The sequence below is a fragment of the Ammospiza nelsoni genome, chromosome 18 (assembly GCF_027579445.1).
Source record: "Ammospiza nelsoni isolate bAmmNel1 chromosome 18, bAmmNel1.pri, whole genome shotgun sequence".
Lineage (NCBI taxonomy): Eukaryota > Metazoa > Chordata > Aves > Passeriformes > Passerellidae > Ammospiza > Ammospiza nelsoni.
In genome coordinates, this window is record NC_080650.1 from 10,351,736 (window position 1) to 10,378,722 (window position 26,987).

At 47.3% G+C, this 26,987-nt stretch overlaps 3 protein-coding genes across 3 annotated transcripts in view; all 3 read right to left on the reverse strand.

Moving 5' to 3' along the window:
* Positions 1-16,493, reverse strand: part of GCN1 (GCN1 activator of EIF2AK4) — a 38,482-nt gene extending 21,989 nt beyond the window's left edge. Inside the window, exons 1-25 of the mRNA XM_059484835.1 lie at positions 16,475-16,493; positions 14,724-14,826; positions 14,046-14,109; positions 12,969-13,100; positions 12,256-12,364; positions 11,503-11,601; positions 11,278-11,412; positions 10,740-10,808; positions 10,550-10,658; positions 10,075-10,149; positions 9,696-9,824; positions 9,416-9,466; positions 8,919-9,017; positions 8,474-8,647; positions 7,408-7,560; positions 6,573-6,665; positions 5,865-5,940; positions 5,549-5,708; positions 4,717-4,906; positions 4,477-4,601; positions 3,995-4,173; positions 3,732-3,825; positions 3,145-3,258; positions 2,767-2,965; positions 2,136-2,291 (exon numbers count right to left, since the gene is read on the reverse strand). Coding sequence (XP_059340818.1) covers positions 2,136-2,291; positions 2,767-2,965; positions 3,145-3,258; positions 3,732-3,825; positions 3,995-4,173; positions 4,477-4,601; positions 4,717-4,906; positions 5,549-5,708; positions 5,865-5,940; positions 6,573-6,665; positions 7,408-7,560; positions 8,474-8,647; positions 8,919-9,017; positions 9,416-9,466; positions 9,696-9,824; positions 10,075-10,149; positions 10,550-10,658; positions 10,740-10,808; positions 11,278-11,412; positions 11,503-11,601; positions 12,256-12,364; positions 12,969-13,100; positions 14,046-14,109; positions 14,724-14,826; positions 16,475-16,492 — 2,905 coding nt within the window. The 5' untranslated portion in view covers position 16,493. The remainder of the gene's footprint in view (positions 1-2,135; positions 2,292-2,766; positions 2,966-3,144; positions 3,259-3,731; positions 3,826-3,994; positions 4,174-4,476; positions 4,602-4,716; positions 4,907-5,548; positions 5,709-5,864; positions 5,941-6,572; positions 6,666-7,407; positions 7,561-8,473; positions 8,648-8,918; positions 9,018-9,415; positions 9,467-9,695; positions 9,825-10,074; positions 10,150-10,549; positions 10,659-10,739; positions 10,809-11,277; positions 11,413-11,502; positions 11,602-12,255; positions 12,365-12,968; positions 13,101-14,045; positions 14,110-14,723; positions 14,827-16,474) is intronic.
* Positions 16,494-16,858: 365 nt separating this feature from the next.
* RPLP0 (ribosomal protein lateral stalk subunit P0) lies at positions 16,859-20,644 on the reverse strand. The gene is made up of 8 exons (XM_059485105.1): positions 20,623-20,644; positions 20,342-20,445; positions 19,779-19,954; positions 19,596-19,683; positions 19,196-19,342; positions 18,549-18,734; positions 17,755-17,895; positions 16,859-17,094 (listed from the first exon to the last, which is right to left on the reverse strand). The coding sequence occupies exons 2-8, from the start codon at positions 20,393-20,395 to the stop codon at positions 16,930-16,932; spliced, it is 957 nt and encodes a 318-aa protein (XP_059341088.1). The 5' UTR covers positions 20,396-20,445; positions 20,623-20,644; the 3' UTR covers positions 16,859-16,929.
* Positions 20,645-20,950: 306 nt separating this feature from the next.
* The window catches only part of LOC132081360 (paxillin), a 44,964-nt gene continuing 38,927 nt past the window's right edge, over positions 20,951-26,987 (reverse strand). Inside the window, exons 9-11 of the mRNA XM_059485018.1 lie at positions 26,729-26,810; positions 26,226-26,374; positions 20,951-24,314 (exon numbers count right to left, since the gene is read on the reverse strand). Coding sequence (XP_059341001.1) covers positions 24,048-24,314; positions 26,226-26,374; positions 26,729-26,810 — 498 coding nt within the window. The 3' untranslated portion in view covers positions 20,951-24,047. The remainder of the gene's footprint in view (positions 24,315-26,225; positions 26,375-26,728; positions 26,811-26,987) is intronic.

Genomic DNA, 26,987 nt, shown 5'->3' on the forward strand with positions numbered 1-26,987 from the left:
AATACATACTGTAAAGGGAATTGAAACAATTCAATGAATTAGACAGTCACTCATAAAATTCATTTGTCCCAAAGCAAGACCCTGTTTGTCAGCTGCATTTCCTTTAAACACTTCCTACCAATCTAGCTAACCTGTCATTCCAGCCTTCAGCTGGATCCTTGAGAATTAAGTCCTTCTAATTCTGGTGCAAGATTCAGCTCCCCTCCTCTCCTTGAAAAAATTAAAGCTTTTGGATTCCTGTTGTTAAAAGATTTTGCCCCTTCCTTTCTACAGGGTCTTGGCTATAGCATATAACAAATGGTCCTTGCACTCCTTCATTAGTCTGGTTAATATTCAAGTATCAGGTGTCTACAGAAAACATTTCCTTTCTATATCCTATCTGTGCTGACAGAGAATGCCCAAGTTTAAATTTCTAAATGCAGATGAAGAGCATTGCAGATACAATACTGCAGTATTAGTCAGCTTATGTAGGGCAAAAATACTGCAAAAGTAGTTCAAGGGAGAAATATTAAATCCCCAACACGTTCTGAGCTCCTATTTAACATGAACAGCTTCAGTAAAACCCTCTCTATTTCTCATGTGGGATTTTTCTCTCTGTTTGCTCAGTATCTGTTTGCTTTTACACTTTTCTTTTTTAATTATTGGCTGGATATTTTTAGCCTTAAACCACTGTCCCTCTATACACAGCAGGAGGAAGAAAGCTTTACTGGAGGAGAAAAATGTTCTACTCACACAGTAGCTGGTATTGACCAACACAAGAAAGATTACAGGATGCATCTTGGCATTCAGCAATGATTGATAAATTCTGTCATCCACATTATAAGGAGGTGTGGTGAATCTTAGGTCTCATAGTAACCTAAGAAATTAATCTCTGCTAAATCATATCACACAAGTACATTCCAAAGAAGTTTGAAAATGAGGAAAAATCTTTTGGGAATATAGTATGATTTGTCCAACAAAGTGCTATGGAAACTACTGCCCTTCTCATGCAAAAGTGGGAAAAAAATTAGATATTAATATAATTAAACAATATAGGAAATCTTGAAGGATTGAAAATACTTCCACCATTTTCTTATTTTCTAGAAATGACTGAAAAAGGACTCAAATGTTAAGGAATGTGCACTTACTATGGCAATAAATTGCACAGTGGTGACACCAAATTATCACTGAGATGTTCAGCACTGAAGAGGTGATCAACATGGCCACTGGTCAGCTGTGACAGTGACATGTGCCACAGTTACACCACTGAACAGCAAAAGAACTGAACTATGGGGCTAAGGGACCAAACAGAATCCCACATTTCCCTTAAAAATATACACCATCTACCACAGCAGCTTTTGACTGGGTTATTTGATGAACAGCTCCAAAGCCTGGGAGAAGTGAACCACCTCTCTCCCTGGAGTACATCCTGAGAGAGCCAAAGCCATCCCAGCCCCCAAAGGACACACCCCAACTCTCCTCTTCTGAACTGTCATCTTCAGTGGGCTGGCACAAGTACTTGTGCACTCCACTGTGAAGAAATTCTGGAAGCAACCTAAATAAAAACTAACTCCAGGAAATAATTTTTTTTAAAAATCAAGAAAAAAGGTTTACCTTAACTCAAATCATTACCTGGCAATGTAAAAATATTGGTGCTTGCCTTCATGTTATAGAGTGGAGAGAACTGCTCTTTCTACAATCATGCCAGTATAAAATATTCATGAACTGCAGCACCACACAGCAAACAAGCAGAGGCCATGGGCACTTCACTGCTGTGATCACAGACAACAAGCAATTATTTTCTCTCTCCACTTAGTCTCACTGAATCCCTTATGCTAAGTGGTGCCGAAAGGTAGGAGCTGTCCTTGGCAAAGATGAACCCTAATTTCACTGCTGTTATTTCTGTATGAACCATTTTAGGAAAAAAGACTGTTATTTCATTTATACACTTAACTATAGTTGCAACATCACTTCTACTACCAGCAGAAAAAAACCCTTAAGGTTTTTCATATCTATGAACAGCTATCCAATTAAAAAAGAAAAAGTGAACTTTTGCTTGCAAAATATAATACAAACTCTGAAAACTAAACCAGTCCATAGTTATTGGAGGTGGGGGCAGTGTCAGCAGGATGTACCATATCTACCATACTTCATACCTGGCTCTCCCTTGCTGCTTCGGCTGGGAATGGTGTGGGCATGCAGCAAACTGACCACTCTGTTCAGAGCAGTAGGCAGCTCTTCCTGGCACCAGGATTCATCCAACTCACACTCTGGTTTCAGCAGGCGCAAGGTCACATGGCTTACCAGGGTACCTGGAATGGAAGAGTAAAGAATCCATGAAAGGGCTAAACCAGAAGATTTCTCGAGAGAAAAAGCCTCAGGAACACAAACTCAAGAATTGTAACAAAGCTCTGGGCAAGAGCCCAGGCTACAAAGAGGCTCAGAGCAGGAAGCCCAGCCCAGGGCTGTCAGGGGACAGATTTCTTCACAACATGTGTGAGTTACACTCACACCATCCTAACTCTGCACAGGGAAGATGGTCCCACAGTGACCAGCTGCTCCTCAGAGCTGGGCACTGACCAGACAAGTCCTTGTCTTTGGTCCCAGTCGTACCCAGCAGGAGGATCTCTGGGAAATCACAGTCATCGCCCTAAGCACTGTTCCAGGTGGTTTTTCCTCTTGGCTTCCTGTGGTACATGGTCATGATCCACAGTCTATAAGAGCAAGAATTTTCACCACCTTCAAAATTACAAACCCTGCCCTTAAAGAGCAACTGCAAAGACTCACCAAAGGTTTTCAGTCGAGCAGGCATGACACAGGAAGCCAAGGAAAGAAAAGGCTTCTTGATCCTTGGAGCAGCCAAAGGAGATCGAAGAAGTGGCAAGAAGGAACTGATGAGACCAGGGATGTACTGAGTGAGACCAGGAGGTTTTTTCTTTAAAACAGTGTCCAGGAGTCCTAGAGCTGTTTCCAGCTCATTATCAAGCTGTAGGAAAAACAATTTAAGAGATTACCATAAAAAAAAGCTCCACTGGGAAAAAAATCAATTCAATCTTATTTCTAGTAACAGAAACAAATAGGTGGCTGCTACACCATTTTCTCTCCATCAAAGTGACTGGGGTCATGGTGGTTTCAGAGGTGACAAAAAATACAACCAAAGTTCACCTCCTTCAGCTGTTTCCTTATCTGAGCCTCCCTTTCCAGCTGTGCACGCATCAGCTCCTTCTGCTTGCTTGTCAGCTGCACCTCATCCTTTATTCCCTTCTTCTTCTTTATCTCCTGCAACAGAGAGCCATGGTCATCGTTATCTGGGAGCTACAAACACCATCCCTTCAATTAGTCAGAGAAGCAAGTTGGAAACAGGGTTTTTTGCAATTTATTTTTGAAACAGTATCGAAATATCCTTCCAAGTATATACCTCTTGAGTAAAGACACAAAATGGAAATTAGCAGGTTAACAACACTTTAGTGTCCCTCGGCATAACATAAGTTTCTCTGCACTGGTCACAAATTATTTGGCATCATTAAAAAGTGCTGTCCAGCTCATTTACAGGGGATGGTATGTCACCCTCCCCAGAGCTAAGAGAAGTCAACCTTTGTTTAAAAAATGGGATACATACAGATAGAAATATTCCAAGTAGTTCAGAGAATCTTTCCCACCAGCACACAGACATCTGCCAGAAGCCATGGAACAACACACAACGTGCAGTGAAGATTCTGACCAGCCTGGAATTTCTGTTTCCATCAACTTACCTCCTTCAGCTCCAGCTCAATGATTTGTTCCTTGAAGGAATAAGCTTTGTTCTCCCTCTTCATGTTAGCCTTTTTCATACTATCCTGCTGAGCACTAAGAAGGCAAAGTAGAGAAAGAATCAGCACTGCTCTTGACTAAGGATCAGGCATAAAAATCCACAAACTGCTGTGCAGAAAGAGCATCTGACACACCCAGTCACTCAATGGCAAAAATATCAGTGGTGATCAATCCCCAGATGCACACAGAAATTATGAAGACTTACCTCTGTATTATGGATTTGTCATACAGTTCTCCCTCGGGTGTCTTCATAATGGCAAATTCCTCTCGAGTAACCTGGCACAGAGCTGGATTCTCCATTGCTGCTGAGATAGTGCTGATGAGCTGTGGGAGCACTCTGCCAGGTAAAAGCAGGGAGAGAGACCCCACTGCATTCATAGATGACTGTCAGGAAAATGGAGAAAAAAACATAACCAGTCTTGCTTAAAATTGTCTCCAAGAAGTACACCCCCATTACATTCCAATCCCCAATTCGTTGTTCAGTGGGTATTTGAATGTTATCTAAAATTCTACTCAGTTGCTGGTACATTCTTTCCTTCTTAAATCCCAGCTCCTTTTCCTCAGAGACATTCTCTTTTAAAATCCCTCTTCCACACCTTTTAGACAGCTCTCCTTCCTTATAGACCAGTTAGTACTGAACTCCTCCAAGATATCTCCCAAAAATAACATAAGGAAAGCAGTTATCACCTGGTTCTCCAGAGTGTAGGTGGTGATCCTGGGTAAAATGTCATTCAGATGTTTGGTAATGAAGTCTTTAGGATCTATCTTCATCTTGATGAGGAGGGCTGGCCAAAGTCCTGGCTGCACTGCCACTAGCAAAAGGAGTAAATGAGCCTAATAAACATGAAGCAGGTTGCTGGCAGAACAAAACAAAAAGCACAATAAAAACTCATACACTGGCCATGAGAGTCTTATCCCTGCACTTACCTACAGATGGATGATGGCTCACCAGCAGCATCTCCAGGGCCAGCTTCTCTGGCTCAAAGGAGTCCACATCAAGCCCTGCCACACTGGAGATGACACAGAGGGCCTCATGCAGCACACGAGGGGGAATGTATGTCCTTCCCAGCTCCGACAGCTCTCCTGCCTCTGTCACCAGCACCTCGTGAGGCAGAATCTGAATGGACAACACCAAACCTCCCTGAGACCTGAACACACCTCCCCACAGTAACACCAGGCTCAATGCCATCTCCCTGTCAATACCAAACATCTGAAGTTTTCAAAGGAAAGAAGGGGATAACAGCAAAACCAAAGCACAGGGATCACAGTGACAAGAAGATTAGGAATGCAGGACTATACTGGAATTGGCAAGCTGGGGTAGAATAAAACTAAAATGATCACTTCTGGCAAAGACTCTGGAAAATGTTGAGCCAGCTGGCTGGGAACATTGTGCTCAACTTCTGCAGTCTATAAGCCAGGGCTTATAAAGAACCAAGATACAAAAAAAGGAATGAAGCACTTGGTCTTTCAGCAGATACTAAATCTGCATTAAAATAATAAAAATACATGAAAATTACAGCTTCCTCCCCAAAGTATTTTGAATATGTCTTTTCTATGTATGTAGGAAAGACTAGGCATACCCCAGACATTGATACTGTAATATGCAATAATCCAGTAAAAAGTGGCATTCCAGGAGATCATCTGGAGCTGAATCCTGTTCACATCAGGCTGTATGTCAATGCCAACAGCAAACTTAGGGCAGGGAGGTGACTGGCACCACTCAGACATCTGTGTGAGCAGACACTTGCTGGCTACTCACCTTATGAGAACTGAGAACCACTTTGAGCTCCTCCAAGAGCCCATAGGCCAGCTTGTATCCCCCCAGGGAGGACAGGAGCTTCTTCACTGTTTGCTGGGCCTGCCTGCGGACGTGCCACGTGCGGCTCAGCAGCACAGCCACCAGGGCACGGTGGTACTGCCTGCAGACAGACACAGGGGTTAGCCAGGCAGCCAGCTCTGCAGCCAAGGGGACACCAAGGCACCACGAGTTCAACATTCCCAGGCCACCCCCCCAGTGCCCACAGCAGCACTCTGGGGTCACACAGGGACTGGGGACAGCAAGGGACCGTACGTACTGAACTTTGCTTTCAGGCAGCCGCTGTGCATGATCCAGGAGCAGGCGCTCTGTCAGCTGCAGCACTGTGCACATGGCTGGGGGAAAAGACAAATATTTAAAACAGCATGAGATTTTGTAAGGAAACAGATTTTTTTTTACCTGAAAACGAATGAACAGCAAACAGGACACACTAAAACAGCTCCCCAAGCTGAGCCTCTACATAATCTTCTAATTGAAGCTAAGACAAATCCAACTCAGATCTGCCAACACTGGGAACTGAACCATGATTTCATTGAGATGTTGTTAGCTGGATCCCAGGACAATTTTCCTGACCATTGTGTGTGACCTATTTTGGTCTAAGTTGACAGAGCAAAGCAAATTATAAACACCACGCTCAGTGCTTCTGTTCTGTTAATTCCTGAGCCCTGCCAAAACAGCTTCAGTGGCAATGAAATGGGTCCTGAGTGTCAGCAGTGTCACAAGGCCCTTCCATTTCTTTATCATCTGGAATGATAAATGAGTGATAATTCAGGTTCATCAAGAAATAAATTAATTTCTTTTCAAGCTTAGACTACAGCTACTGTAGATGTACTTTGAAGAGTACACAGCTCCTTTTAATCTGAAACTGTATTCTCCAAGGACATAGAACAGGGCTAACAACATTAGTTGTCAAATACTAAGAAACAGAGTTAAACAGCATCTGGATATACAGTAACTGCCAATTTACCTTCCTCTGATGCAGACTGCAAAAACTTCTCAGATGTAAAAATTTGTTTTTTCTCATCCAAAATCAGCTGCCAGAAACCACTCAGCTTAGACTCTGACAGGAAAAGAACAGATGTCCATCAAGGAAGTTTCAAAATAAGTCAGAACTCATCAGTGTACATAAAATATAGTAGAATTCTCTCTCCTGAAATCCCTCAAGTTACTTCTAGCCTTACTGGTCTTCAATTCTTAAGCATCTCCTTTCTCTCATTCAGAACTATAAACAGACCCAAAAAACACCAGCTGACAAAAATACTCTTCTCTGACTTATGTGTGAAATGTAAAGTCTAATTTTCCTTAATCTTTCATAGGGCAAACCTTCCTAGAAGGAAAGAAGAGGAGGGAAGTAGTGTATTGTTTTTGATAGAACACCTGATTTTATTTCCTGGCAGATGTATGAACTCAGAGAGCTCTTGTAATATCCTCTAATGGGAGACAGGATTCCAGTCCCTATGCTTCCCCAAGGTTTGTAAAAACACTACCCAAATAACAATCAAAGAATACTTCCAATGCATCAGTCAAATACTTCCAATACATCTGACCATGTAAGGTCAGGGTGAACATCTCCTGTCAGAATAAAGAGGAAACTGGAATTTGTAAAGCCATGGAAGAGTAAGAACTCTTCACTGACATGAGAGAGATGGGAATTAATCTTTCCCTGGTTTATAGAAGATCAATGATGCTCTATGTAGGAACTATACACAGATTAAGAAATAGTATCTTCTGCACACTGTCAAGAAGTGTTAACCCTCAGAACCTGTTTATATTGGATTCTGCCACCTGTTTTGTGACCTTACCAGTTTGTCCCTCAATTACAGACATCCTGCAGATCAACAAAGCTGCAGCAACTCCTTCAGTTACCATGGGAACCTGAGTACTTTGAGATGCTGCTTTTTCTACTGTCTGGATCAGCATTGGCAGCAAGTCCATTCCCTGCAATAATGTGTCACCTGAGGGGACAAAAGAGACACATTACAAAACAGCATGGTCCTCACTTTCCAACCCAAGTATCAATGGTTTTTCTGCTGCCAGGAGACAAGGAGAGGAATCAGACACACACTGAACCTCCCAAACACTGAACACTGAATCTCCCAAAGTATTTGCCAATCACTATCACTAAACTGCAACTATGAAAAGCTCAATAGCAACCACTTGAGTCCTGTTCTCACAGACAGAACAGTCCTATCTCAATAGATTAAGTTTCTGTTCACAGGATGCAAAAGAAAATGCTAATTCAGTTACATTAAAGGAATCACTTCAAATCACAGGAAGTCTGACTTCAAAGATTAATGCTTCCCTGAGAGAGGGAAAGCAAATTCCTGGCATGCCATGACCATCTGTTTCACTTCAAACATTCAGAAGTTAAGGAATCCCAGAGGTCTACAAATGTGCAGGAAATGCTGCAGTCAAAGGGGACAGGACCAAGATGTCAATCCTGAGAGGATCACCAAAAGAGAGTAATTTCTTGAGTTCTTCATTTCAAACACAGAAATTTTTTTTAGACTTCCCAAGAGTCAAAATCAGAGACCAAGATCCAACTGTTCTGGGTGCTACATAAAACAGAAGTATGGCCCCTGAGCTAGAATTTAGTTGTAAGACAAAAATAAAGCAATCAAAAATTACTTTGAGATATATGAAAGACAGCATGATGGACAGTGATTTTAGTTATACAATGAAACAAACCATCTTTATAAACTTGAAGGCAGAAGAGTTTAAGGAGAAATGTGAAGGAGGTCAGTAAAAAGACATTGCCTAACAAAATCTTCCTAATCTGCAGAGCTCTCTGTATCAGGAAGTACAAAGGTTGCTAACTCTCCTCCTAAGCCCCACAACCAAGAGTTATCAGCAGCTGCCCAGTTTTACCTTTGAAGGAGGTTAGCATGCACTGCAGGTAGGCATGTCTCACTGCTGAAGTCGAGGTTTTAAGGCTGAAAGCTTTCTTTAGCCATTCCACCAGCTTTTTAGGAACTTCTGTGGTGAACCGAGCACACCAAAGAGCCAGGACAGAGACTGCATGAACCAATGTGCCTTCATGGACTGGGGAAAAACCAGAGCTCACATCAGTTCAGCAATTGCAGAAAGCACAGAACAGAAAACAGAAAGCAGGTAACAACAAGAGGATGCAGGAAAAGAACACGTGCTCCTAACAGGCACAGCACAGTCTCCCTGGGGTTGTTCATCAAAATAGGGCAACAGATTCTCTTACACAGCAGGCAAGAATCCAGATTAATCTTGAATAACCATGTAAAAACCCTGCTCAAGATGAAACACAACTTAGCAAATCCAGAACAAAGGCAAGAGCTCTCACCTTCTTGTTGCAGGAAAGGGATGAAAAGCTCAGCCACAGTTGCACTAAGAGCTTGGCTGGAGGGTCCAGAAACCACATGGTGACTAAGGCTGCCAATCCCTGAAAGGACAGAATTCTCTCAGTAGTTCCCAAACTACCAGCACAACATCTAAAACCAATCAAGAACAACCCTTCACACTTCAATCCTTGCACAGACATCTCTTTTTCTTGTTACTACACCTGGATATTACATCCACCATGTACCACACTGCCAGATCTCTGTCTTCATTTTCACTCTGGGTGCAAGTCATCTTCTTTGAAGAAAATTTTTGGCCTACCAGCCAATTATTTGAATAGAAAGTCAGGAACTGGTATGTGGTATCCAGCACCCTCTATGGCTTCTACTACAGCCAATTTAGAGTGACAGGCTGGAAATCCTAAAGGCTGAGGTAGAGATCCCTTCCATTTCAGCCTTCTGCTCAATTTCTTCCACCAGAGCTTTCTTCCAGGACCCTCACCTGAAAGGACACTCATCTTCTGAGCAACAACTGTCAGCTTCCCCTCTGAGCCTGCCAACAAGAAACACAAAGGTGACAGGTGAGTACAGGCAACAGCTCTGTGCTACATCAAGAATCTCCAGAATCTCCTCCAAAACACAAAAGCTTGCACCATTATCCCTGATCCAGGCTGAGCCACCCCCTCCATACAGGCAGTAAAGAGAACAGATACAATACACAAAACTTGTTGAGGCTGTCAAACCTTGATTCATCCCCACTGATTATCCGACAACTTACTCACCCCCTAAGATGGCAAAAAGGTGCCTGCCCAGAGACTCCACAGCCGAAGGATCGCTGCACTGCCGAGCCAAGTTCTTCAATGCCACAACTGCTTCATCCATCAGCTGCACACTGTTGGATTTTAGATGACCTAGAAAATAACACACGAGCCAAGAGATCCTTATGACAAACTGCATAAAATCAGCAAGTAAGGATTATCTTTACATGTGGCTTAATGCAGCTTCTGGAACCATCATGTGAACTATTCCAGTTCCAATTTACAGCATCATCCTCCCTCCCACCTAAAACAACATTTTCACCTGTTGTAGGTACAGCCAGAAAGTTGCAGAAACTTCATTCTGAATTCATAATTCCCTCCAGAAGTGAGAGAGTGTACTTACTGGCCAGTCCTTTCACGATGTCTAGAGCATACTGGCTAAGATCCAGGTTCACAGATACGAGCAAGCAAGAGATTGCTGACAACATAAGAGATAAAAACAGTTACTTAACAAAATGTGATATGCCATTAGCATTTTAATACACTCTTCACCAGAGTTCACATCAAGAGCAGACAGGTTAATAAGGAGTAGGAATAAAAAAACTACTGAAACTGATGCCAAATGAACAGAATAATTCAGGATTATTCTTAGCACTCAGCTGTGAAATCCTGTCCTCAGTGCAAACAGTAGCTATCACATATCCTGACACTGGGATCACACCACAAATGCTGCTTCTCCACATCTAACCCTTGATGCCAGACAATCCTGCCTGCACTCAGGGACCAAAAGCAAAGCCCAGAGTGACACTGCCCCACCAGCTCCAGAGTGATAAGGATTTAGGCTCTTTGACAGAGCAATGCAAAGGTGACAGACTCACTCTCAGTTACGTTCTCAGGGCTCCGCAGCAGCGATTTCTGCAGAGTTGGCAAAACAGAGTCCTTGAACTCGGCGTGGGACACGTAGCGAAGCAGGGGAGAACAGCTGTCCTGCAAAGGGGACAGGGCACTCAGCACAGGGCAGTGCTGCCTGTGGGACAGCATCACAAGCAGCTCTAAACACTGTCTCACCAGCACGTGCTTCTGAGGCTTTGTCTTGCTCATAAGGATGGTCTTCAAATAGAAATCCAGGAGAGCACTCTGAACAAGCAGAAACACCAGATTACAGCCACATCTCAACCTGTACTTAGGTCCTGGCACACCATCAGGTGCCAAGCTGGATACCCCATCTCCTCTTCCTCCTTTCCTTGCACCCTCACATGAGCCAGTCAAGCAGAGACCAGTGCTCCCTGCTCTCCCTGAGCCCAACACTCAAACCACACTGAGAGCTACATGCTGCCTTTCATTCCCACAGCAAGGACAAGGCAGGAAGCTGTTTGTTGGACATCCACAGAAATGCACAGGCAACACCAAACAGCCACTTATCTGGCACCTCCTGTCTAAACACACCCCAGCTTTCAGTCAGAAGTGCAGGACTACTGAATTGACAGATAGTGAAACCAGGGCAGAAGCAAAGTACCAGCCTCACTAAGACACCTTTTCAGTCCTTTCTTCATGATAATAGATGATGCTTGTTATTCCCCCCAAAAAAGCTGTACAACAGACTCACCTTGTATCGTTTAATAATATCCATCTCCTTCTGGGCTGTGCAAAACTGCACCACAAGTCCCAGCATTGCAGCATAACTCTGGCTTGGTTCAAGCCCCAGAATGACAGATAGGTACTGATCCACCAGATCCTGGTTCTTAAGAGAAGAAGAGCAAGGCACGTTAACAGTGCAGAATAGAACAGTTGTAGAATATGGCATAGTATGGTAGAATAATGTAAACATCACCTCTTTCCACAGCCTGTTCAATTTCTTCACAGCCCCATCCACTGCCTGCTTGTGAGAGCCTCCCAGGACTTCCAAAAGGAGCAAACACTGAACCTCCACCTGCCAAAGGCAATAGACAAAAAAACCTTTGTTCACCTGCTCCTCAGAGAGCTCATATCAAACAAGACATGCCACATGCCAAATGTCAATGATTGTCAATGATCAGCTGAATCTACTTAAATCTTTAGATCATCTAAGTTCTTCCAACAAGCTGCCTTTGCTTTCATCCCACACCTAGAGCAGAACTATGCCCAACAGTTTTGGAAGCACTGAAAACAGATTACATCTCTTCTTAAAATCTGTTCCAGCTATATTATCCCAGTGTGCTACGAGCACACTCACATGTTTGTGTAAAGGAAGTGAAAGGAAGGCAAAAGCTGTATGACAGTATCATAAGAGAGATATTTCAAGGGAGGCACAAGGACTTCAGGTCAAACTGCAGATGCCCCTCAGAGGCACCAGTAGCCATCTCTGTATGCAGAGCAACTGTACAGCTGCAAGACTGCCCCACTAATGCTTTATACACCTTCTGCTTTCTCCAGAGGAACAGGAGAGAGGTCACAATACACCAAATCTCCCTCTAAAACTGGATTCCAATTTGGTGTTTTCAGTTAAATTCAGCATTGTTTGCAACATTGTGGCAACTTAAACACATTAGAAATATTTAAGTCCATATATGTGATGGGATATTTCTGCAAACCTTGAAGAACCTACCAGTTTTTTCCATGTTTCTCCCTGTCTCTTGTCAGGGGTTGGAAAGACTGTGCGAACAAGCAGGCATGTCCAGGAGAGTGCCAGCAGAGCTGCAGATCCACTGCTCTTACTGTTGTACAAACAGGAGAGGGAGGTCAATCTACACTTTCCAGGACATAACTTACACTTACTAGACCATTACAGACCTATTTTGCCCAAATTAGAACAGCACCTGACTGACAAGCAATTCTACCACACAAAAATGCAGCTAAAGCCTTAGTTTTTACAGAAAATAATCAGCCCTCAGAAGTTGGTTGTTTCAGCTCTGGTTTGACACTCAAAGCTTCCAAATAGCACATGAGGCAGCTGAACATTTGACAGGTGATGAAATTTCCTTTCCTAGTAATTTTGGAGATTGTTTCTTGAAAGAGTGTGTTCCTCATCTCCCCAGAGACTGTTTCTTGAAAGAGTTTGTTCCTCATCTCCCCAGACCTGAAGTTTAACAAAGGCTAAACCATAACTCAGCCCCAGTGCACCAGCAGTTATACCAAGGTATTCCCTCTGCTTTCCCAGATGATATGGCAAAGATAAGAGAGGAAAATCTGAACAGCACTAAGAGCTTTCCCTCTTAAGGCTTTGAACACTTCTGCCAAGCAGCAGCAGAAGCCTCATTGTAAACAGGAGGAACTGCCAGCAACTCAGAACTGCTTCCACTTCCACGCGAGGCGACTCACCTGGGCACGGCAGCCCTGCCGCCGATCCCTGAGGACTGCAGCGAGTGCAGCAGGTTCCTGGCCGTGGCCTCAGGCTGGGACTCTGCCAGCTGCTGCAGGGCCAGCTGCAGGGCCCTGCGGGACGCCGCATCCCTGTGACAGACACAGATCAGGAACGTCCCCAGCCTGCCACACTGCACCCACACCACCCCTGCTCTGCTCTCTCACTTCAGCAGCCAGCCTAATAACTATTTTATCCTTGCTGTTCTGCACAGTGCAGAAGTTTTTATCAGAGACCTCCATTCCCTTCCTCAAGTGACAGCAGTTATGTAGAAGAAAATGGGTTCTGAACAGCTCCTCTACAACAGACCATGATTTAATCCCACTTGAAATCTTCTAAAAGACAGCTCAGTCTTGCTTCACAAGGACATGGGTGTTCATTCTTGCAAACTGAACCACAGGATTAAAGTTTTCATTTCAAAATTAAAGATGGAACGCAAGGCAAATACTGTAGAACTTTTTAATGTCAGTCCTTCCCTGAGAATGTAATTACAAGATGACATTTTTTGATGTCACATACATTTCTGTGACACTGCATGCTAACACTTCCAGATGCTCCAGACCAATTTAATGACTAAGTACTGATAGATTACATAATACAGCCTTTCCACATCAATTTACTTGTAGCCATGATATTTTATGAAAAATCCTTTTGCTAGGATTTTTTCTCCTGAGAAGCTGAGAAGCCTCAGAGGAAAAGAAAAACAATAATTATCTGCTGCTGTGGAATGCAACAGGTGGACCTTTGATTGGTCCATGTTGGTTGTTTCTAATTAATGGCCAATCACAGTCAGCTGGCTCTGACTCTCTGAAAGTCACGAGCTTTTGCTATCATCCCATTCTTTCCTTTCCTTGCTTGCCTTCTGATGAATCCTTTCTCTATTCTTTTAGTATACTTTAATATATAATGTACTTTTAATGCAATATATATAATAAATAATAAATCAGCCTTCTGAAACATGGAGTCAGATCCTCATCTCTTCCCTCGTTTGATTCCCCTGTGAACACCACCATGTGAACACCACCACATTTACTCACCGGTATCGATGCAGAGTAAGGCAGAAGAGTTTGCAAAGGCCTTTCACTGCACCTTCTGGGAGATCTGTAACAATGTATTTCAAAATACTTCTTCATAAATCACTGTGCTCTTGATCTTTAACACAAACACGATTCACTTTATGACTGAAATCAGTAAAATGTTTGCATCTATGAAATTGCTTGCAAGAATCACAGTAAAAGTTTGCTCTTTATATACATTTTATGCGTATTTTTATAAATAATGGTATAACTGGAACATGTGAAACACGGTCATTTTCAGAAAATTAGAGAAATAGGTTTTTAAAATTTGCTTCAGCTGTTTTATTAAGACCATCTGTAATCTTCCACACTCCCCATCTCTATACATGTGTGTATCCAAATATTCCATATGTACCAAAAGAACAAGCCAAGAGTCATGAAAGAAACTCAAGTGATGCACTATATGAAGAACTAACATACACAATGCTACAGCTACTGACTGGAAAAAGCAGATGTGCCAAAAGCTGGTTCTGTGCTACCCACAAACCCCACACCTGGAATTAACCCTGTGATTGACCACTGGCTCAAAACTCTGCCAGTCTCTCCCTAAACAAATACTCTTCACACAGCCTTATGAAACAAAACATTTTAACATTCTCCTCCACCCAGGTAAGCAGAACAGTGCTCCCAAGCTTTTACCTTTCCCAGAAATGCATTTTCCCAGCTCACTGAGGATCTCTCTCCGCTCCTTCACGCTGGCTGTAGTTACTTTCACTGCAAACCGCTTCAGTGTGTCAGAAATCTAAAACCACAAAGCACAAAAAACACCAGACTGCCTTTGATATCAACCCACAGAACATAAACCAGGGCAAGCAGAACATGTCACTTGCTGCCACATGACCCCTTAGTGCCCAAATGAGAGCATCCACCAAGGAAGGGTCACTGTGCTTCACACACTGTGAAACTCCTTCCCCAGGGTTGAGGGATGACTGCTCTCCAATTATCTGTGCTCTCATGCTCTGTAAGAGACACCCACGCCTCTAAAAGTAACACAGAGTAAGAACTGGGACCCATAATCTGGAGCACAGGACCTTTCAAAGCAAAATACAGTAACTTCCAGAATTCAAAGGAGCTTCTCCCTGTATGTTATCCCCTGAAGTCCAGGTAGTCTTGAAGGGGCACTTGAACTGCAGACAGCCCAGGGAGACCTACACACCCAGGTTTTCAACATTTACATAAAGCAAAGCACAGCTCTCCAGGAAAGGCTTTTGAAATCCAGCTCTTAAACTGAGCAACTTTATATCATCTTTCCAAAAGGCAGAGCATGTGTTTAGAAACTCATAGAAAACTGTTCCTTCCCTTTTCAATATTTTTCAAAGAGCTCCTCAAAGCTGCTTTCAGTGAAGCTTTTTGCCTACACGCTGGAAGGCTGATCCTGCACAGTGGCTTCCTGACCTTTCAAGTCCATCCACACCTCCCTGAGATTGTCACCGTTTCACACCCACAAGTCCCCTTAAAAGCTGGCTGGAAGCAGTGCTGCACCTGTGAACAGTGAGGCTGGGCTGAGCTGCAAAGGGTGACCAACAACGTGACTGGCACCAGAACCAAACAAACCAGCTGCTGTTATGGACCTGCTCTACTATCAAAGATTTCAACTACATGAGTTCATCATACGCAAACTCAAACCAAGCTGCACTTACTCATGCTACTTAATGATGAGCAGGGAAATGTGCAGACATGAAAAACATGTTAAAATTATCCTAAGTATAAAAATTAAAAATATAAATTATGTATAACACTACAGGATCTCACCAGCATCTCAGTGACTTACACAAACTCCAAAACCTCGACTACCCACCAAGTCTCCACGGAAAAGCCACTGGGACAGGCTTCAACAGTTTGCTTTCTATTTTTATTTTTTAAGGATATTTATGTACACATTACACAGCCAGCATACCATCAATGCTTCTGCAAACAAATACAGAGGACAAAGGCAGCATTGTACGAAGACCTGATGCCGAGCAGACTGGGATTTGCTCTGGGATCATCCCAAGCCCCTCAGGACGAAGCCGGAGGTCCCACATTCGGGGCACGGGGAGCGGTCACACCGCGGCCGGGCGGTGCGAACCGGAACAGCCGCACACGGCGCCGCAGCCGGGCGGGACGCGACTCGTGCCGGGTCTCCGCCGGGCCGGTCCCGGTCGCCCTCGCTCCGCCCGGGTTCCCCGGCGGCGGCCGCTTCCCGCGGGCCGGGCACGGCGCGGTGCGGGCGGCTCGGCGGGGCCCGCCCCGGCTGCCACGTCCCCGGGCGGCTTCGGGCGCCGGGCCGGGCCCCGCAGCCGGGCCGAGAGCGCGGCGGGGCGAGAGCGGGACGGGGCGCGGCCCCGGGCGCAGCCCCCGCCGGTCTCCCCTGCCCGGGCCGGACCGTGCGCGGCCCGTCCCGCACTCACCTGCGTGTCGGCCGCCATCGCTCCGCTCGACCCCGGAACCGGTAGCGGCTTCCGGGGCGGGCCCGGCGCCACGGCGATGGGCGCTGCCCGCCCGGCCCGGGAGCCCCGGCCGCGCGGCGCGGGGAACCGGAACGGAACGGGACGGGCGGCGGCTGCACCGCGCCGACGTGCTGCGGGCACGGCCTGCGCTCGGCCCGGCTGGGGAGATCCGCGCTGCGGCCCCGAGAACAACTGCTCCCCTCCAGCACCCGGGCCGGGGCACAACCGCTCCCTGCCGTGCCCCCGCCCGAGAACAACCGTCGCCCTGGAGCGCAGGGCCCCTCGCGTTACACCGTTCCCAAACCCCAGCTGACATGGAGACTACACCATCGATGCAGGCACACATGAAGGTGTAAAATAGCTTTTTATTTCTGCCATCGGGCCAACTCTGACAGAGGCAGAGAGGGTGGCTGCTGTTAGTCAAAGAGACCAAATCCCATGTCCTCGTCAGACTCCTCCGACTCCTCCTTCGCTGCCTCCTTCGCTGGAGCAGCAGCAGCGGCAGCAGCAGGTGCAGCAGTTTCAGCCACCACAGGCATAGCTGCCACAAAAGCTGAGGGGTCTGCCAGGAAGGCCTTCACCTGTAAAAGTGGAGGAAAAAATGTAAACTCACAGTGAACAAAACATTTTGCAGGACTGAACCTTTGCAATGATAAAGGCAGCACTTGCAGCTTGCCAGAATCCAAACAGGTCCACTTATCAGTAGCAGATATGAAGAACCAAAGATATTTCAGCTAAGCTTTCAGCCCCCAGGTAAATCAGCTCTCTCCTGCCATTTGTACACAACATATGGAAGGAAGCAGGTGCCCCTTCTCCAGCCACATCTCACACAGGCGTGTCTCAGTGTGGATGCCACGGGACAGAGAGGGAGAAACAGCAAGCGTTTCCCACAGTGGCTTGTGAGAAGTTTTAGGGAGTTGGAAAGATGTGATAACTTGTTCAGTATAAACAATTTGCAGGTGTTTTCCTACTTTATTTTTCTGTTCCTCTTAAGGACAGCGTGTGAGAAAGATATTTTTGTTAGTTAGCCAATACAATAGAACCTATGGTACCACTCCATAAAAACCATATGGTTCTTTTGAGCCGCCTTTGCCTTTTCTACGATCCTGCCTCTCGCCTGTTCCTGCCTCAATCTCAGCACAAGAGCGACATCCCAGTCCTCTCAAACCAGGGGACATGCTGTGAATGTGCCTGGCTGCACTTCTAACACCCTCTCTGCAGAGCTCAGAGCCAGCCATTACCTTTTCAGCCAGTGGGAAGGTGTAGTCGGTCTCCACAGCCACGGCCAGGACACGCTTGTAGCCGTTGATGATGGAGTGGGGCACGGACGCAATGGTCGGGTACCCAATCTGCAGACAGATGCTGGCAACATTGCGAACACCCTGCAAAGAGACAGACTTGTGTTTCTGTGGCCTGAGAAATAACCTAGAAATCGCAGCAGAGGATGGCCAGATGACAGCTTTTACAATGCAAACAGAAAGGAAAGCATGTAATGCACACAGGTAACAGCTCCCGTGAAATCAAGGCATCAATATTTGTATGTCACTGATCTCTGCTCTCTGGTAACCAGTGACAGGACCCGTGAGAACAGCATAAAGCTGTGTCAGGGGAGTTTTAAGTGCAATAGTAAGAAAAAGTTCTTCCCCCAGAGGGTGGCAGGGCACTGAACAGGTTTGCCATGGAATGGTCATGGCCCCAAGGCTGCCAGAGCTCAAGAAGCATTTGGACAACACTCTCCGGCACAGGGTAGGATTGCTGGGGTGTCCTGTGCAGAGCCAGGAGTTGGACTTGATGATCCTTGTGGGGCCCTTCCAATTCAGGATATTCCATGATTTTAACTGGCCTCAAATGATTTCCAAAGCAGATTCAGATGAAGAATCCTACAGGAAGGTGCTCCCTGACACACAGTTTCTCTAGAGAACCAAGGAGAGCTCCTGGCCCTACAGGACCTCATGGAAAATACCAGACAGGACACTTTGTTCTGGCAGTGCTGGCTCCCACAACAGCGAGGGACAGGGCTGGCTGTGGCACTCACCTCCAGAAAGCGCTTGTGCAAGGTCTCCTCGGTGATGTCCAGCACTTCAGGGTTGTAAATGCTGCCATTATCAAAGACCTGCTGGATCACCAACCCGAAGGAGAACGGGGAGATGTTCAGCATGTTGAGCAGGGTGGCTTCGCTGGCACCCACTTTGTCTCCAGTCTTGATAAGCTGCACATCACTCTGAGGAGATGAGGGAAAAGGAGTGAATACACACCAAGAAATTCCAGCACGTCAAAGCAGTGGGACACAAATGCAGATGGTGGAAGTGGAGGAGCAAATGAGCACAACCAACATTCAGCTCCACATTCAGCTCCACAATCAGAGAAAGCCCCAGACCACATAAACAAGTCCATGTCAGCCAGGAGAAAAGCAGCACCTTTCCTACATTACCTACAGGTAGCTCACCTGCACGTTCCTCTGACAGAGCCTACCCCTGGAAAATCTAATGGAGAACTTCAATTCCCTCACACTGCACACTGAAGCCAAGCCAGCCAACCCTCCTCCAGATCCCAAAGTTCAATAATCACACTGCTCATACAGTATCTTAGCACAATGAGAGCTTTGGCCTTCACAGCTCCCTCAGCTGCCACAATCAAGGCCTCCCAGTCAAAGAACAGCTTGAACAACTGCAGCTCACTGACCAGAATTTCAATGGTTCCTCTGGAAATCTTTGTGGTGATGCCCAAGGCCTGGAAAAAGGAGGTCTTCTCAGGTCCGAGGCCTGTGTTCTGGGCTGGCACAGTCACATCACAAGGAGCGATGGCACCAGCACGGGCAGCAGCTGGCACCTGAGAGGGGGGAGATGAGAAGCTGCAAGAATGCTCTCCTCAGATCTTGGGGGATCACCTCCTCCCTGAGGTGCTCCTCCAGGAGAGACAGGACACAGGCACACGCAAGTGAGGCAGGTGAACTAAAGCAGTTTGGCTAAGACTGCAAGGGCCAATGCCCAAACCTTGAGGAATTCCTGCCCACTGTGAAGACTCAGCTTTATTTTGTGCTCCATCTCAGCACAAACATGAAGTGAGGACTGATCTCCCTTACCTTGTTAGCCAGCAGCATGTCCCGGATCTCAGTCAGATCCTCCTTAGTGAAGACAAAGCCCACATTCCCACGGATATGAGGCAGCAGCCTGAAGAAAAGAGGACAGCCTTTAGTTTTACTCCTTAGACAACCTCCCCTGTCCAAGACAGAGGACCCAAAGTGCCCTCAGGCAGCATTACCCACTTTTCTAGAGCAGGGTTATTCTCCAGATGACCACGAATAGCTTTGCGCATCATTGTGTTCTTCCCCATCAGCACAACAGCTTTTCCACGCAGGGACATCCGGATCTGCTGCATCTGCTTGGATCCCACATTGTCTGCTCCCACAATGAAACACTTTGGGTAATCATCCAGGAGTTGCTATAGCAAAACAAACAGTGTAACTATACAAAGAAATTCAGAGCAGTGCACAGAGCAGCATTAAAATTGCAACACATGAAAACGTAAAAAAAGTCTGTCAGAAGTTTGAGAATTATGAGCTCCAAGTGAGGCTGGGTGTGCCATAGGCTGCATCCTTCACTCAGCCATCGACTCCCATCCCTGAACAAGTCTGGAAGCGCCACGGCAAATTCCCAGCAGGCCTGATCTGGACTATCTCACATCTCTTCCTAGTGCCAGGAACTCGTTCAGACACCCCTGAGCACTCACCCCTGTCTCCTAAAAGCCCCCACAGCCCGCCCCGCCCGCTTCCCGCTGCCCCGAGCCTGCTCCGGCAGCGCCCCACGAGGGCTCCGAGCCGACACTCACGATGATTTTCATAAAATAGTTGGACTTCCACGTAGCCCTGTCTTCCCTGGGCATCTCGGCGGTGCTCCAAGGATCGCCCGGTGGGTTTAAAGACGAGCTGGGACCTGCCAGAAAGAAGAGCGGCTCAGGTGGGTCCCCACCCTCCCCTTCTCTCCGCCCTGGGGCCCAGCGCTCCCAACCCCATAGCCCGGCCGCGGCCCAGATCCCGCTCCTGGTCTGCTCCCCTCAGCGCGGCCCCCCAGCCCCGCCCGGGCCCCGGAGCCGCCGCGCCGCGCCCGCACCTCCACGAGGGCTCCGGGAAAGAAGGGCCGCTGGGCGGGCTTGTCTCCTTTTATACCGCAGCTCACGACCAATCGCAGAGCGCCGCGGCGCTGCCTGCCCTCAGCCCATTGGCTGCCCGCGGCGTCAATCATCCGCAGCTCTGCGGGAAGCGCGTGACGCCAGCGGAAGGCGCGAAGGGCGCAGGAGAGCGCGCGGCCGGGCGCGCGCCCCCCCTGGCGGCCGGAGGAGCGCAGTGCCCCCCCCCACCCCCTCAGCCCTGAGGGGCCCGCCCCGGCTCCGCTCCCTCACAAACTCGAGGGCAGAAAACAACCGCGACACAGGCGTGACTATATTGGTAAAAATTTTATTGGCATAACTGCAAGAATTTTAAATGGAGAGAGAGAAAAAAAAAGCGGAGTTAGAAGTTTACAAGGGAGGAAAAAATCAAATAATTGTCGACCCAGCGGAGTTTTCCCCAGCCCAGCCCAGATGTGAAAGGCCCTCCCCGGGGGTAGCGCCTGGCCCGGGGGGGCCACATACCTTCCCGGAGCACCCCCACAGCCCAACAGCGGCTGTGCTGCCCTAAAACTGCATCTGTACTGAATGAACAGGCATTTTGGACACCCACAGCGGCCGCAGCCACCACCAGGCATTATTTGACAGAGTAGCATCGGTGTGGCATCCCAGCATATCACACACCAGATGAAGGCAGAAGGTGAGTGTGACATCGTCTCGGTTAAGCACTAAGGCCAGAGGAGCCTCCTCTCAGCACCACACAGCCCACACAGCACCCTGCACCCAGGTGTGCCACAAGAGTCACTGACAAAGCCTCAACTAGCAGTGAGGTAGGTTAAAAACTCCCCAGACAGGGAAACTGAGGCACAGGGTTACACAGTTTGCAGGTGTCACATAAAGTGGCAGTGCCAGAAACATCACACCCCTCTCCAGCATCTGCACACAACAGCTGTGTGTCCCCTCAGCGGCACCAAGGAAGTAGACCATTCCAGAGATAAACACAGGCAGCTTAGGAACATCCATTTTAAGTCAAATAGACTACAAGATGAAAAGGCAAATGCACAAGGCCTCTTGCCTCAAGAATTTCCCAGAGCTGTGCTCAGCCCAGCTGACACAGCTCCAGCGCTCCCACAGCTCCCTCTGGCCTCACACCCACACACTGAGGTTTGTTTGTTGGGGGAAGTCCGTGGGACAGTTTCAGTGACCTGAGCAGGGCAGCGCAGCACCGTGACGAGGTTACATGGGACAGTGACCCATGGGTTTCAGGGCTGGTTTCTGACACAGCCACCCCTGGAGCCCTATAATGCACCTGCCGAGCTGCAAACGCAACCAGATGGCAATGGTGACAGAGCTGTAGCTCTCTGGAGCAGGAATTCCAAACACTGCTCCCAGGGCTGGTATGCCACTGGGAATTTCAGCACAGTGCTTCCCTCTCCACAGCACCCTCCAGCCAGAGACTTAAAAGTGCTTTACCAAACATCAGCTAGGTCTCACAATAACCTCACAAATCCAGGCTAAACTGCCCCCATTTTACAGATGGGAAACTGAGGCACGGTAAGGTTTAGTGACTGGACAAAGCTGCACAGCTAGTCAGGAACAGACTCTGTCTCCCACTTTCTTCTCCTCAGTCACAAGACCTTTCTTCCACAGAAAGAAAGGAGCCCCTGCCCCAATTAACCCTGTTCTGGTTTCAGGCAGCTGAAGAAGAAAAACCAAGGTAAAAGACCTGAACTCCTTCCCCCCTAGCATATTAAGACTCACTTTTAACATCCTGGAAACTGGGCTTTGGGAGAACGACAGGTGATTCAAATACAGCAGTTTACAGCTTACAATAAAAACCGAAATTATACTTTTAGGTGACCCAGAGGAGGAAAAAAAAAACCCTCAAATCTATTCACAGTTCACCTGCCTGTGCTAGAGAAAAAAAATACAAGTCATGTTCCCTTGCCCATAGATTCCAGCCCCTCCCAACCCGCAACAAAAAGGAAATATTGAATGTTAGTTAGCCTTAATAAAGCATTGAGATTACAGATGCAGTAAACCAGCACAACTGGCACACTGCCTAGAACAGCACAGCTTGATATAAAAGTTGCTTTCTTAAAATCACTTCAAAACCAATTTCTGTATAAGAGGATTAAAAGTAAATTAGATATGAATTCAAAATCATTGTAGAAATCTACAGTTCTTATCAAAGACAGGATACAGTATTCACTTTGATAGTAAAACTCCAAGTGTGTCATGTACACCTGACCCCCCAGGACTTGTTATACCAGTAACAGTCAATATAAAAGGTTATTGCTGTAGCATCTCTCAGTAGAACATGTTTAACAAGAGCACAGAAAAGGGAAACACCAACGGGCTGATAGGTCTCATTAGCAAACTGGAAGAAGAAAGGATATAAATTTAGGATTTTTTTTTCCTGGCTTCTTAAACCCTTCCTTCTAGCCACTGCTGTGACAGACTGAGGCCCTGATAGATGGGAGAGTCCCAGGGCAGATAAACACTCGCACGTCACACTCGCTCATGACAGGGCTGGATGAAAAAGGCTGCTCTAACCTCTCTGCACCTGTGTTTAAAGAAGGGGTGATGCCTCTTCCTCTCCCAGGAGCAGCAGGTGAGGGTGGCAGATTCCCTGAGCTGGCCTGGGTGCCTGTGGAGCTGCAGTCCCCACAGGAGAGCACAACAGTGCTGAGGGATGGTTGGGGCTTACCCCACCTCCTGCTCCAATGTGCTGAGAGAAGGCATTGAGAAAGGGAGTAACAAACTAGGGAAAAAAAGAAAAAAACCCACACAGTAACACCTTGATTCCTCTTAATTAAAACAAGAGTAAGTGGTATTATCTCCTTACAGTGTAATGGAACTGGAGAGACCCTTGCAGGGTCTTGGCTGCCTGTGCTGATGCTCTACCCTCAGCAAGTCACACACACCGTGTAACTCTGCCAGGAGAGCCAGGGTGGCACTGAGGTCACAGGGTGGCCTCGCTGTGCTGTCACCGTGCACACGAGCAGGCAAAAGCCTGAGAATAAGGTGTCAAAGCAGAGGGCTGTGCTGTGTTGTCTGCAAGTGTCACCATTTGCTCAGAGAGCTGACACAGGCTGAAATGTACTGGCAAAGCCTCCTGCTGCCAGGAGGGGGCTGGGAGAATCTCCCTGTTAGAGCCCTCGAGCTAAGCTCAGCTGTCAGTCACACACACAGACACACACACCACAGTGAGGGATCTCAGCCTCTCTCTTCTGAGACACAGCAAGGGCGTTTCCAGTTTAATGGTCCATCTCATCTCTGGATCTACTGCCTCTGCATAGCAGCACCTCCCACCCCCCACCCCCCTCCTCCCCTGCCTGGTAAGGTTCCTAAATCACAGTAATGTTCAGAGAGACAGAACTGCCAAGGGGGTGGCAGAAAGATGCTTGAGCGCCCGTCTATAGTGCCTCTAACAGAAGAGCTTGAGGAAGCAGTTCTGGCAGTAGGGCTTGTCGTTCTGCTCCTTGAAGGTTCCTTTGTTGAGCTGCTTGAGGCAGAAGGCACAGACAAAGTGTTCTGGGTGGAATTTCTTGCCCATAGCAGTGATGCAGCGTCCTGTGATGGGCTTCTGGCAGCCGGAGCAGAGCGAGCCGCGGCGCTCGTGGTAATGCACCTCACAGTAGGGCTGCCCGTCGTGCTCGAAGAAGCTGCCGTTGACAAACGGGGTGAAACACTCCTGCAGCAGGACAAAGCAAAGGGACAGCTTGTGTGAGAAGCTGGGCTGGTGGGGAGGGGCAGCTCTGCAAGCACCCTCTGCTCTATGGCACAGCCCAGCCGTGCTGTGGGCAGGTGAACTGCTGCCTTTCAGCACTGCCCAGGTATCCAGAGCCAAACTCTGCCCATCAGGAAGAGCTTCCAAAAAAAGACTAAGAAATGGACAGATACAGACACAAGCAAGGGAATTAATCAGCTCCTTCACCCAGCTGGCTTCACTTCTACAAATAAAATACTTAGGATGAGTTACCCTAAGTATCCAGCCAGGAAAAAAAACATTCATGCCCTGAGATGGGAAACACTGCAGCACCTTTCCCTGTTTTTTTTTTCCCTCACTCCAGCTTCCCCACAAGGGCAAGCAGAAGAAAGGACCAAGAGACTTTCATGCAGCAGAATCCTGATGAGCATGGGACTGGTTCCAGCTGAGAAAATCAGGCACAATTCATCTTTATGAGTGACCTCTCCAGAATGGCTGGCATTAGGCAGGTACACTCTGCAAAAGATTGTCCAGCCTGAAATATTTCCAGTTACATGGGTCACTGCCGGGAGAAACTGTTTGTCCTATAGTGCTAATGATGTTGAATAGATACGGGGAAGAGGATACATCAGCTGTGTGCTAATAAATGTCCAGAGCTGCTCCCTCGCCTCAGCATCTGAGGACACTTCACTGCAGAACTTGCAACAGAAGCACCCACTATCCCCACCAGACTGGGGAGACTCCTCTCCTTGTAAAAGTGGGAAACTGAGGCAGCAGAGTAAGGGAGGGATTTACCAAATATCTCAGCAGCAAGACCCAGAGGAGGCAGTTTCCCAAACCCTGGTTTTGCTGTCCTGTTCCCCAGGGAGGACTCTGAGTATCACACACAGCTGGCTCCCAGCGTGTGGACAGGAGTCCAGCAAACAGCGTGCAGAGCCACGGGCAGCTGAACGCTTGCAGTACCAGGAGAATGCAGCTTGCCTGCAGCAAGTCCAAGACTTTACCAATGCTGACAGTCACTTCAGTCAGCAGAGCAGCTGAAAAGTTTGCTTTGCTTTTGCAGAAACAGTAAGAGAATCACATCTTGTGGCCTGGAAGAAATCTGTTCTGGCCTCACTAATTCAGGGTGCAGCAGGGGGAAAGGAAAACAGAACTGCTTGATAAAGTCTCAATCTCTGCATGAGAAGGCTTCCCCCCCCATCCCCAGTCAGGCACAGCTTCTGCCTCACTCTGCACACCACTGCAGGAGCCACAGACAGTCCCAACAGGTTGGTGACTGTCTGCTCTGAGCATCACAACAGGAATCAGCAGCTTGTGGGTCTGGCTGCTTGATCTGGTTTCTGCCTTCTCTCCCACTCTAGGAAACAGCGGTTGATTTGGCTCATCTCTTGGGGATGGTAAGAGTTAATATTTGCAATGCTCTCTGAAAGAGTGCCAAGCATTTAATCTGCAGTATTCCTGTTTATTATGCCTGCTGTATGGAGCTTGCCACTATTTCATTGACTTGCATGTTTGTCTGAACAAGGTCACTTTCATTAGTTTACATTTTCAGATGGAGCATGGGAGGAATATCCTCAAAATCTGATTGCTGAGGCAAGTGCTCAGAGAGAAGCTTAGCTTATAATTATTTAAAGGTCACAGAAATATCTCTATCTGTGAGCTGCTGCAGAACCCCATAGTTAAAGCTGGGAATAGAAAGAGCAAAGCAACTCCAAAATTTAATATAAACAGAGAACAAGAAGATGTTTGGTTGCTGGCATGTTTTTATGTTGTGGGGCTGGCTGCCTTTCACTACCCCTTTCACTACAGACACCTTACCCTGATATGGGGCCAGATGCCTCAGGGTGGAAACAAGAGGGGTCATAGAGCAGCAGCAAAGGACCTTGGGTTCCTTACCCGACAGACAAAGCACTCGGGGTGCCACAGGGTGTTCAAGGCAGAGATGTAATTTTCCAGGATGGCCCGGGCACAGCCTCCACACTTGGGAGCAAACATATCAAAGTAGTCCTTGCGGCAATAGGCTTTGCCATCCTTCTCGTGAAACCCTGCCAGAAGAGAGGAGAGGCAAAGGGATCAGCTCCTCATCTTCACCTGTGGCCACACAACCTGTGCAGGGTAACCCATGGGTAGGATCATCCTTCCTGCTGCTAACACACAGAACAGCCAGAGCTGTTTCTTGTTCTGTTCCCTTCCCATCCCAGCAGAGGCCTGTTCTTCCTCCCCAGGGAGAAGCCATTATTACTGGCACCATCCTTCCCCCATAAACAGCTCCCTTGGAACTCCAGTAGTTCCCCTGTGATGCCTCAGGCTGTACCCTGGAAGCAGCTCTGCCTCACCCTCTCCTCTGCAGTTCAGAGGGGAGATTGAGATTGCTTTTCCCTTGCATAAACCAGCAATACCTTCAGGTCCAAAGAAAGCTCCACACTGGGCACAGAAAAAGTGTTCAGGGTGCCATGTCCTGTCCAAAGCAGTCACCACTTTCTGTTGAGAAGAAAACACAAAGTGCAGGTCATGTAAATGAATTGGAGGTGAGTAAGGGGGGCTGGAGAGAGGAGACATGAATGTTGGTGCTGACAAGAGCAAGCATTAAAATAGACTGTACTTTAGAGAGCAGAGTCAATTTGCTCCTGCCTCTGGCTCATTCAGGCTTTCTCACTG